At 35.6% G+C, this 12,596-nt stretch overlaps 2 protein-coding genes across 17 annotated transcripts in view; one reads left to right on the top strand and one right to left on the bottom strand.

Annotated features, from left to right (window-relative positions):
* The window catches only part of PTPN20 (protein tyrosine phosphatase non-receptor type 20), a 124,475-nt gene that overhangs the window by 73,451 nt on the left and 38,428 nt on the right, over positions 1–12,596 (top strand). For 11 of the 16 annotated variants that reach the window (XR_004819663.1, XM_035724348.1, XM_035724346.1 and 8 more), the window contains one exon: positions 11,584–11,732. The exons of the other annotated variants lie outside the window; for them this stretch is intronic. Coding sequence is in view for 10 of the 11 variants with exons in the window: in XM_035724348.1 (XP_035580241.1) it covers positions 11,584–11,732 (149 nt within the window). In the remaining variant the exon portion in view is untranslated. The remainder of the gene's footprint in view (positions 1–11,583; positions 11,733–12,596) is intronic. 16 annotated transcript variants of the gene reach the window in all.
* Positions 3,061–3,420, bottom strand: LOC113923723 (activated RNA polymerase II transcriptional coactivator p15-like). The gene has a single exon (XM_035724315.1). It carries the CDS (start codon positions 3,418–3,420, stop codon positions 3,061–3,063), a length of 360 nt encoding a protein of 119 aa, XP_035580208.1.

The raw sequence follows: 12,596 nt of genomic DNA, 5'->3' as shown, positions 1-12,596 counted from the left end.
TTGGTACAATGCTAAATAAGAATAGAGAGAGTAGACTCCATTTTAGGGGAAAAACATTCTGTTTTTCATCATTGAGTATAATGTTAGTTGTAGGATTTTTGTGGATGTCTTTTATCATATTAAGGACATTCTTTCTAGTTTTAGTTTCCTGAAAGTTTTCATTATGAATGCATGTTGAATTTTTTTTCCAATGCTTTTTCTGTATCTACAGATATGATTACATAGTTTTTCTTCTTTTGTCTGTTGATATGGTGAGTTATGGTCTGTTGATGTGGTTGATTTTCAAATGTTCAACCTGGTTTGTATTCCTGGGATAAGCCCAACTTCGTGTATTATCCTTTTTATATGTTGTTTAATTTGATTTGCTAGTATTTTACTGAGGATTTTTACATTTATGTTCATGATAGATATTGATCTGTGGTTTTCTTTTTTTGTGATGCCTTTTTCTGGTTTGAGTATCAGGGTAAAGCTGCCCTCATAAGATTGGTTTGGAAGTGTTCCCTCCTATTTTATATTCTGGAAGAGTTTATACAAAATTGTTATTGTTGCTCTCTTAAATGTTTGATAGAATTCAGTGAAACCATCTGGTCTTGGAATGTGTTTGTAAAATTTTAAAATACATATTTGTATTAATTTTTTAGGGCTTTCATAACAAAGTGACTGGCTAGTCAAACTAGTGACTGATTGCCTTACACAACAGAAATTTATTTTCTTACAATCCTGGAGGCTAGAGTCCAAGATCAAGGTGTTGGCAGTTTTGATTTCTTCTAAGGCCTCTCTTCTTGGCTTGCAGATGACCATCTTCTCCCTGTGTGGTATCTGGGTCCCATATTCTTTTTTCATAAGGACACTAGTCATATTGGGCTGGGGTGTACCCAAATAATCTCATTAATTTAATTATCTCTTTAAATATCCTGTCTCCAAATACAGTCATATTTTGAATTATTAGAGGTTAGAACTTCAACATAAAATTCTAGGAGGGGACACAACTCAGCCTATAGCAATCTTCAATGTTTTTAATTGATAAAGGACTATTAGATCATCTCTCACTTTACTGAGCTTTGGCAGTTTGTCTCATTCATATAAGTTGTCTAATTTATGGAATTAGAATTGTTCATAATGTTCTCTTACTAACTTTGTAATGAATGTAGTATCTGAATTGATGCCCTCTCTTTTATTCTTGATTTGGAAAAAGGTGTTTTTTCTCTTTTATTTTTTGATCAGTTTGGTTAGAAATTTATTAATTTTTTAAATTCAATGCAATTTTATTTATTTTTATTATTTTTAACTGAAGTATACTTAACATACAATGTTATATTAGTTCCAGGTGTACAATATAGTGATTCAACAGTTCTATATATTACTCAGTGCTCACAACAATAAGTGTAGTCATTATCTGTCTCCATACAACGTTATTACCAACTTATTGTATTATATGCCTTATGCTTACTTTTTCTCTCCAAAACTTACTTATTTTGTAACTGGACATTTGTCCTTCTTAAGCACCTTTATCTATTTCACCATCCACCCTCTGGCAACCACCAGTTTGTGCTTTCTATTCAACAGTCTGTTATTTTGTCTTTTTTCTTCTTTGTTTTGTTTCTTAAATTCACATATGAGTGAAACCATATGGTATTTGTCTTTTTATTGATCTTTTCCATGAACTAGCTTTTAGTTTCACTAGTGTTTTTAATATTTTTCCTATTGTTTTGGTTGATTTCTTCATTGATATAAGTTCTTTCTTCTGATCTCATATAATCATTTAATATAACAGATCTCCCTGTGAATACTGCTTTAGCAATATCCCTAAAATTTTGATGTGCTTTTATTTACATTCAATTCAGAATGCTTTTTCATTCCCGTTGGTGACAGCTGGAAAAATTTGAGCACCAATACACTGTAGAATTGGATTATAACTCAAAGTATAAAATAAATATCTGCGAGTCCATACTAGTACAAACAAATAATTGAAAATGTAAATAAGTGGGGAGAAGAAACAAACCTCCCATGAAGAAGAATTCCAAATAAATTGTGTTGATATTCCACTCTAAAGTAGATGGAGCCAAACTCCCCACCCCTTAAGTGTGGGTTGTACATAGTGATTTTTTTTCTAAAGAGTACAGTGTGGAAAGGAGGATAAAAAGAGTAACTTTGTAGTAGAGAAACATGATACACAGCTACAGCAGGTGATTAAGATCAACATCAGTAATAATCAGTCATGTTGATAGTAGGTACCCTTGATATTTTGTGATGAATATGGCACTTTACCTCTGTGATCTTCCAAAAAACTGATAACCCTAGGCTAATCATGAGAAAAACATCAAACAGATTCCAATAGAGGGGCATCCTAGAATATATCTGATTATTACTCCTCAAACCACCAAGGTCATCAAACACAGGAAAAGTCTGAGAAAGCATCAGAGCCAAGAGGAGCCTAAGGAAACATGAGAACGTAAAGGTAATAAGGACTCCTCGATGGGATCCTGGAACAGTAAAAGAATATTAAGGAAAACCTAAGGAAATCTGAATGAACTATGAACTTCAGTTAACAATAATGTATTAATATTGATTTGTTAATTCTAACAAGTGTACTATCCCAATATAAAATGTTAATAATAGGGGAAACTATAGCAGGGGATATATGGGAACCCTCTGTACTTCCTACTATTTTTTTTTTTTTTTTGGTAAACATAAATCTATTCTAAAGTCTTTTTTTTTTTTTAAGTATTCTCTAATTTCTCTTGTGGCTTCTTTGATCCATGGGTTATGTAGAAATATGCTTTGAACTTTTTTTTTTTTGTATTACTTGATTTTATTTTACACTAGGTGGTGGGCACAAAGCAATCCTCCTTAATAAAGTTGACAATTAGCTTCACTCAGAACACTTTTCATAATGCACATAAAAAAAAGTATACATCTTACAAATTGTTCCGCAACCCAAATATACAGTAGCTTGGAAAACAACATTTAGAAAACAAAAGCCTAAGTAAAAAGACAGATTAAAACAACTAGGGTAGTACAAGTTTCATATAGCTCTGATTTTACAGTTTTCTTACTGTATCATCCATCAGTGGCCGAAATCTGTTCCTTCAGCTGGCTCCGTTGCTCAGGATTTAAAGAAATACCTTTTATTCCAGGTTTCCTTTCACCTTCTGGACCCATCCGATATTCTCTAATATCAGTTAGGACTTTCCCTTTAAAGTCGTGAACACTGACGTACCTCATTTTCCTGATCTGGGACATGTTCTCATCACTGCTCTGCTCAGAGGATGACCGGGCTCTTGAAGTGTCACCAGTCTTTGGCTTCTTCACAGGTTTTTCTGGAGCAACTTGCTTTTTCTTTTTTAACTTTTTGTCAACCTCACTGTGAGAATCGCTGCCAGAAGAGCTTGAAGAAACAAGTTCCTTTGATTTAGGCATTGCTCCGCTCTCGCAGCCGAACTGCCTTCTGCTCGCTCGCTTGCAACTCTGCTTTGAACTTTCTTAATATTTGAGGGTTTTCCAGATATGTCATTGATTTTTAGTTCAATCTCATGGTCCAAGGGCATAATTTCTATTAATTCTTTTTAATTTGTTAAGATTTGATTTTTGACCTAGAATATGGTCTATCTGGTGAAGGTTCCATGTGCACTTGAGAAGAATTTTTATAATGTTGGACAGAATGTTTTATAAAGGTCAATTAAATCAAGTTGTTCAGTTCTTTTCTGTCCTTACTGAATTTCTGTGTACTTGTTCCATTGATCTGTGAGTGAATTTTCTTTCTAATTTTAGCACTATCAGTTCTCCCTTCATGTATTTTGAAATTCTTTTAGGTGCATACACATTTAGCATTGTTATGTCTTCTCTGTGATTTTTGACCCTTTTATCATTAGTAATTATCTTTTTAAAAAATAGGTTTAGTTTTTTTTTTAAGATTTTATTTATTTATTTGAGAGAGAATGAGAGATAGAGAGCACGAGAGGGAAGAGGGTCAGAGGGAGAAGCAGACTCCCTGCTGAGCAGGGAGCCCGATGTGGGATTCGATCCCGGGACTCCAGGATCACGACCTGAGCCGAAGGCAGTCGCTTAACCAACTGAGCCACCCAGGCGCCCAAAATAGGTTTAGTTTTTAGAGCAGTTTTAAGTTTGTAGCAAAATTGAGCAGAAGGTACAGAGATTTCCCATATCCTCACTGCCTTCACATATGTGTAGCCTCCTCCACTATCAGTCTTCCCCACCAGAGTGGTATATTTGTGACAGTTGATGAATCTGCATTGACATATTATCACCCCAAATCCATAATTTACATTAGATTCACTGTTGGTGTTGTAAATTTTGTGGGTTGGGACAAATGTGTAATGACATGTATCCACCATTATAGTGTCAAACAGAATAGTTTTACTGCTCTAAAAATTCTCTTTGTTCCCCTTATTCATCCCTCTTCTCCCCAGTAATGACCTTTTTAAACGTGGTAATGTTCTTGGTCTGAAGTCTACTTTGTTGTTGGTACATTTTCTGCTATCAATATAACCACTCCAGCTTCTTTTGATCAGTGCTCCCATTGTATTTATTTTTCCATCCCTTTACTTTTAACTTGCCTACACTTTTGTATTTACAGTGGTTTCTTGTGGGCATTGTATGGTTGGGTCTTGGTTTTTCACCCAATCTCACAATTTCTGTTTTTTAACTGGGGTATATATAGACTGTTTGCATTTATATCTACCATCATTTAACTCTACCATCATGCTAATTGTTTTCTATTTATTCTTCTATTCTTTATCTTTTTTCCTATTTTTTTTTGCCTTCTTTTGGATTATTTTGTAATTACATTTTATTTTCCCAATTGGCTTATTAGTTATACCTCTTTTAAAAATGTTCTCTTGGTCACCCTAGGATTTATAATATACATCTTTAATTTCTCACAGTCTTTTTTCTATCTTCAAATAACATTTTATCACTTCACAGGTGCTATAAGGACCTTCCAATAGTGTCTCTCTAATTTCTCCCATTCATTTTTTGTGCAACTGTTTTAATTTTACATAACAATAATCATGAAATACATATTTACTGCTTTTGTTTTAGATAGCCAGTTACACTCCAGAGAAGTGAAAATTAAGGAAAAAGATGAATTTTCTATTTAGTTACATTTATGGAATCTTTAGAACTTTTCATTTCTTTGTGTAGATCCAGTTTCCTGTTCTATAATACATTCATCCTGCCTAAAGATCTTTCTTGAACATTTCTTATGGTGTAAGTGTGCTTCTAATGAACTCTCAGTATTTATCTGTAAAAGTGTTTATTTCTCCTTCATTTTTTCTGAAAGACATTTTTGTTGGTTATAGGATTCTGGGTTGTCTTCTGACTTGTATTGTTTATGATGAGCTTTTGTATCTGATGCTTGGTGTCTTTCATTCATTTTGGAAAATTCCCAACCATTGTCATTTCAAATATTTCTTCTGCCCAATTCCACCCCCTGCCCCATCCTCACCTTCTCTTGGTTCTATTTTGGGAATCCAGTTGTAGGAATATTGGTCTGTGTGATATTGGGCTGTAGCTCTTGGATGGTCTCTTCTGTGCCTTCCCTGACTCTTTTTTGTCTTTTCAGTTTGAATAATGCCTATTGACCTATTTTTAAGTTTGTTGATTCTTTTCTTGTCTGTATCAATCCTATAGATAAGCCTATTGATAGCATTCTTTATTTCTATTATAGTATTTTTCATTTTTAGGGTTTCTGCTTGATTTTTTGTGGTTTCCACATCTCTGATGAAATTCCCCATTTGTTTATGTGTGTTGTCCACTTTTCCACTGAAGCCTTTAGCTTTGATCTTAGTTATTTAAAATTAATTATCTGATAGTTTTAACATTTATGTTATATCTCTTTCTGGTTCTTTTGATTGCTTTATCTCTTGACCTTTTTTTTTTTTTTTTCTTTTACTTGCTTCTTTGTGTGCATATAATTTCTTTGTTGAAATCTGGATGTCTTGTGTTCTAGAGACTGAGGTAAACAGGAATAGACATACCTCTTTCTTTTGGAGGCCTTCAGTTTGATGAGTTGAGTCAATTTAGTCAGGACTTGAGCAGGGTTTGGGTTTTGATGTTGCTGTGCTTACTCTTAGTATATCACCATCTTCAAATTCCTGTATTGTTACCTTGTGCTTAGAATGGAAAATGCCAGAAGGTTTATTTCAATGTCTACCCTTTGCTTTAAATGTCCCCAATACACCTGCACCTCAGAGAAGGTTCCCGTCCATGACCTTGTTTATTCCCCATCAATAGAGTGCTCTTATTTGTAACTATGTTACTTGCTCACCTAATTGGGTGTGGGAGTTCATTCTCTGTTGTCCTTGTTCAGCATCAGTTGCAGGCAGGTGCAGTGTCCCTGGTTCTTAGGGATGGTGCCTTCTTAGTTACCTGTCCTTTCTTTAGGGGTAGAGGATATGGGCTGAGCAGAGGATGCTTTTCTCCCCTCCTAATTACCAGTGTTATTGTGTCTTAACCTATACATTGTGGATGATAGGTTTTGCTGCCCCTTTCCCATCTTCTTACGCTTTTGATCCTTAGGGGAGATAGAGAAAAGGGAACAGAATGAGGCATTGTACCTTTCCTACCTGGAAGCTGCTGCTTTCCTCTCCAAGCTTGTACCACGAGGGGAAGATTTCTTTTTTTTTTTTAATTTTTTATTGTTATGTTAATCACCATACATTACATCATTAGTTTTTGATGTAGTGTTCCATGATTCATTGTTTGTGCATAACACCCAGTGCTCCACGCAGAATGTGCCCTCTTTAATACCCATCACCAGGCTAACCCATCCCCCCACCCCCCTCCCCTCTAGAACCCTCACTTTGTTTTTCAGAGTCCATCGTCTCTCATGGTTCATCTCCCCCTCCGACTTACTCCCCTGAGGGGAAGATTTCTTGAGTTCCTCACCCTATCTTAAGTTTTTCTTCTGAACTTCTCATGAGACCCTTACATGCACTATCTTTTGTTTTGTTTTTTGTCTTTTCTTCTCTTAATTAATTTATGTACACATGTCTTTGTCCTATGAATAAGCTCATTTTCAGCTGTCTACTTTGTTTCTTGTAGTTTTTGATTTAATTATTAATTCTATAATCATGTACTTTTGACCTTTATTTTCTTAGGTCTATAAACTTATTTTTCACCTCATTCTGTTTTTTTTTTTTTTATTTAATTTTTATTTAAGGTTCTGATTCAGCATTTCTTGGCTTGGAGCCAGGAACCGCTATTTTCAAGGCACTTCCTAGATGATATTGACACAAATGTAAATGTGGCCTCTTTTCTGATGCCTTCTCCATCTACTCCCCTGTCCCCAAAAATGTGACCTTCCCGACTACTGTAGGGTAAGACATGGGGAGGCATCAGAACTGAGATGTAGGGGAGTGTTGCTAGCACTGGGAGGGGACAGCTGGGGAGGGGCTGGAGGAATGACTTGAATTTTGCACACAGATTTTACACCCTAGTCTGTGCACTTGAGTCAAGGTTGCTGCAGATGTTGTGTAGTGGCAGTAGTGACCACTGTGGCTGATACTTCAGCATTCCTGTTGTCTCATTTCCACCGAGTTACAGCAAGGCAAGTTGGGAAATTGCTCTCTACTCAAGGTGTGACCCTGATTGGTCTGAGGATAAGCCTATCCCTTTTGCCAGTTATGGTTCAGATACCCAACTTGCCTGAAATTCAAGTAAAGGTTTGTTGGAATCTTTTGGGAAACTTTGTCCTTGCTTTATTAAGAGAGAGGTTGTAAGCAAGAAAATGTGTGGCTCTGATAGCTGTTGACAATTTTCTCATGAGTGTGAGGAGAATCTAATCTTATAATAGCAGCTGATCTCTGGATAACAGACTGCAGTGATGCAAAGAATCTCGGTTAGTGACATTTTAAAAAATTGTGGTAAAATATACAATAAAATTTACAATCTTCACCATTTTTCAGTGTACAGTTCAGTGGTATTAAGTACATTTTTATTGTTGTGCAACCAACACCACACTCCATCTCCAGAACTTTTTCCTCTTCCTCACCTGAAACTCTGTACCCATTAAATACTAACTCCCCATTCTCCCTCCTCCCAGCACCTGACAACCACTATTCTACTTTCTGTATCTACAGATTTGACTACTCTAGGAACCTCATGTAAGCGGTCATTCTGTTTTTTTAATCTTACTTTTAAACTCATTTAAAATAATTTATATTCTGAAGGTGCCTCGGTGGCTCAGTCAGTTAAGCATCTGACTCTTGATCTCAGCTCAGGTCTTGATCACAGGGTCCTGAGTTCAAGCTCTGTGTTGGGCTCCATGCTGGATGTGGAACCTACTTTAAAAAAAAAAATTATTTGTTTAAGGGTTGCCTGAGTAGCTCATCGGTTAAACATCTGGCTCTTGATCTCAGCTCAGGTCTTGATCTCAGGGTCCTGAGTTCAAGCCCTACACTGGGCTCCATCTGGGTGTGGAACCTATAAAAAAAATAATAAAATAAAATAATTTATACTCTTATTACTTCTTCCTACAGATGATAGATCTATAATTTAGGTAATCCATTCAGAATGGATTGAAATTATTTGCATACCATATTGTATTACTCATTTTTTTCTTCATCTTGTGTTTTATTTCCAGCTTGTTCACTAACATGTATAGTTCTCCATCTCTTTGATTTTGCTGTTTGAGCATGAATGCTTTTTTTTTTTTTTAAAGATTTTATATATTTACTTGACACACAGAGAGAGAGAGAGTGCACACAAGCAGGGGGAGTGGCAGGCAGAGGGAGAAGCAGACTCCCTGCTGAGCAAGGAGCTGGATGTGGGACTTGATCCCAGGACCCTGGGATCATGACCTGAGCCGAAGGCAGACGCTTAACCGACTGAGCCACCCAGGCGCCCCGTCATGAATGAATTCTTGTTGATTACCATTCTATTTGATTTGGTTTGATTAGTTATCTTCTATTATAAACTACACTTTGAGGGCTAGATTTTGCCTGAGAGGATAATGACAATTGTTTAGAAGAGTTGGGGGAAAAGAGCAGAAAACTCAATGGGTGTGGATGAGTTGTGTTGCAGATGTTGAAGACTAGTTTACTCAACATTAATCACATTCTCCTCCTAGCGTGTCTTTCTGTAGGGTCCAGGCAAGAAAACTGAAAATTACATTTCCCAGAAATCCTGGTAGTTAGTATGGGTTTGGCCAATCATATGCACTTAGCCAAGACTGAAATGTGAAGAGAAGCATCCGTGTTGCTGATACACACCATAACAGGCGTGGCATCCCTAGTGTCTCATTATAACTGAAGTGGTACATTATGAGCCAGCAGTTGCAGTGGTGACTTTCTAATTCCTCCATGGTTGCTAAAGTAGTCTCATCCAGGAGCTAGTGATTACAGCAGTGGTGTCCAGCTCCCTCAGATTCCTCATTACGGCAGAGCTAGCTCCTCTTGTGGCAGACATTTTGTGGTGTTATTTTTGGACCATGATACGGGGAAGCATCTGCTCTTCTAACCTGTCCAATGATGTCAGCACCAAACAGCTAGATAAAATCCCTTCCTGTAAACTGCCTTTCTGCAAAAATCCCTTCCTGTGATGATTGCCATGATCTGTAGCTGAGGCCTGACTTATTCACCTTGATTGGAATTCTTGGGCTAGGCTGCAATAAAAAGAAACCAAACTGAAAATGATGTTAACAAAGAAATATATTTTCTCCCATAATGGAAGCACAAAGGTAGGCAGTATTCCAAGTTCAGTATGATCACATTGCTCAGTGATGTCGTTAACACCATAGGTTTTCTATGTTTTCTTTTTTCATATTTGCTGTATTCAGTTCATTCCTTTTATGTCACAGCGGGGCTGCTTGTAATAGTCAGGGCCATAATTATACTCTGGACTTATGTCTGGAGAGTGGATGGAGATTGGAGAAAGGCTTGCTTCTTTTGCCCATAAGCCCCGAATAAACTTCTCCTTACTTCCCATTGGCTCAAATCACCTACATATTGCTGAATTATTCACTGGCAAGGGAATTATTGTGGAATGATCACATATGGCTCTAACTATCAGGGTAGAATCAGTGTTGGGGAAGCAATGACAGTGTCCATTACCGTCATTCTACCTTTTTATTCCTCTTCTCCTTCCCTGCTCTCAGCTTCTGTTCCAGCAGTGCTGGAACACATGGGGAGAGCTCTAAGGATTTTTCTGTTCGGCATCAAAGATGATCAAAATGGCTTCTACTCTCGTGGAATTTTATGTCCCCATCTGGACTTTCTAGACTTCCTCTCATACAAAGGTTAGAGATATTTGTGAGAAATTTTAGGATTTCTGTGACTGTCTTTCCCAACCCAACAGTCCCTTACTCCCATCCCTATAGAGAGCTTTTGGTTAAATAGGGTTCCAAGACAAGAAGAGTTTTACAGCACTGTGCATATTTTTAGAAGCTTTTATCTTTTTTATGCCCATTCTTTTGTGGAATTGCTTCTTGTATATATTTTTTGCTAATATTAACTTGATTTTTGTTCATATTAGTTGGCTTTGGAAAGAGATTTTGAGAACTGGCTTCACTTGAGCACATTACCTCAAAATTCTGAAATTTATTTTATTTATTTATTTTTAAAGATTTTATTTATTTATTCATGAAAGACAGAGAGAGAGAGAGAGAAAGAGAGAGGCAGAGGGAGAAACAGGCTCCCAAGGAGCAGGGAGCCCGACGCAGGACTTGATCCCAGGACCCTGGGATCATGACCTGAGCCAAAGGCAGATGCTTAACCATCTGAGCCACCGAGGCACCCTCAAAATTCTGAAATTTAAAAAAATATTCTTTTAATAGTGACTTCTAGATTTATTGCATTTTGGTCAGTGGACATGATCTGTAAAATTTCAGATATTTGGAATCTAGACTGTCAACATGGCCTAAAAAAAATCATCATTAAAATAAAAAACCTCCATGTGCACTATTAAATAGCATGTATTCTCTTCTATTATTATTGGTTATACATGTGTAACTATATAATGTATATCAAAACATTTATTATATATAATTATATTGCATATTATATATATATTTTTAGTCTTATTAATTATATAGAGCTTCTCTATCCTTGGCGGGTATGTGTACGTGTGTTGTGTGTGTGTGTCTGTATGTGCATATGTGTGTTTGATCTGTTTTAGAGTAAGAGGTGTGTTAGACTGTCCACATCCTCTCATCTTAGGCTCCAGGGGCTTTCAAATACTTGGTCTGAGGGCGGGCAAAAGTTCTCACTTTTTCCCATCCAAGTCTTGTTTGTATATGCTTGCCTTGGCATAATTGTCAGTACATATACTTAATTCACACTATGAAGCAGAATACTTTTCAGTCTATAGCATCTTTTATATTTATAGCACTTAACAGTTTTTTCTAGGAATAGTGGGTTTTGTGTAATTTCAAGGTATATAATCATGATTTTTCTAAAACAAGGATTCTTTCTTTCAAAGTAATAGACTCTTCACTTCTGGAAAAATAAATTTCCATTAATCCTTAAGTGGCTGTGCCTTCACTTAAGAGAAAACACGACAAAATAAAATCTCCCTTCACATACATATGAGTAACTTAAAAATGTGAATTTTTCTTTTTCTTAGGTATACAAATTGTTTCTGAAAGGGAGCTAGCTCAGTTGGCTCAGGTTCGACCATTACTATTCAATTTTCATGAGCAATCAGTCATCAAGGATTGTTTTAAAATGCTTGAGAAAAAAGTAGCAGAATATGAAATCCTCCAGGAATTTATGGTAAATATTTTTGTCTTGACAAAATCTGTATTTGATTTTCCACATTACTAATAGAGGGGTTTTTTTCCTTTTCCTTTTTTATCTTTTCTTTTAGGTTGAGTACTTTGTTTTTTGTTTTTTAATATTAAGTTTGTTTTTAAAGTAATAGGTTTATATATTAAAAGAAAATTAAATAGCATAAAAGGTTATAAAAGGATAGTCATTGTTTTTCTCTCTTGAGTTCCTAGGCCCCCTTTCCACTATTTAAGTTTGTCATATAAGTGTCCACAAAACTATCGGCATGTACTTTAGTCACTATTCTACCCTTTCTTTCCTTTTTTTTTTTTTTTTTTAGAAAAATATTTCACGTAGGAAATAATTTCCAAATATATTATTGGTACATGTAGCTCTATCTCATTTTTTTATCTCATTATTTTTAAGTATTTCATAGTATAGTTAATTGTATAGATAAAGACCTTTTTTCTTTAAGTAGTCCCCTGTGATGAACATTTAGATTTTTCTAGTGTTTGTTATTTATTAACAGTAATTACCCCTCTTCATATGGCTGTGCGTGTGTATGAGTATTCTTATAACAAGTTACTGGAAACACAACCAGTATTTTGTACTGTCAAATTTTTGGATCTTTGCTTACCTCTTATATGACAAATGATTCCTTGTTGATTTATATTGACACTTATTTGAGAACAAAGGAATAGCTTTCCATATGTTTTTAAACCTTTTATATTTATTTTTGGTGAACTGTTCTGATTCTTTGCCCAATTTTCTGTTTATTCTTTTTCTTATTGATTAATAATTTTATATAATGAAGAAATTGTCTCTTTTGTATGTGCTATATATGGTAAATTTTCCCCCTTGTTTGTGCTA

The sequence above is a fragment of the Zalophus californianus genome, chromosome 15 (assembly GCF_009762305.2).
Source record: "Zalophus californianus isolate mZalCal1 chromosome 15, mZalCal1.pri.v2, whole genome shotgun sequence".
In the NCBI taxonomy this organism is placed as follows: domain Eukaryota; kingdom Metazoa; phylum Chordata; class Mammalia; order Carnivora; family Otariidae; genus Zalophus; species Zalophus californianus.
This window is presented reverse-complemented; position numbering and strand designations above follow the sequence as displayed.

What these genes read in the sequence shown, in the direction of transcription:
- LOC113923723 (XM_035724315.1), bottom strand. Translation starts at nt 3,420, where the DNA reads ATGCCTAAATCAAAGGAACTTGTTTCTTCAAGCTCTTCTGGCAGCGAT.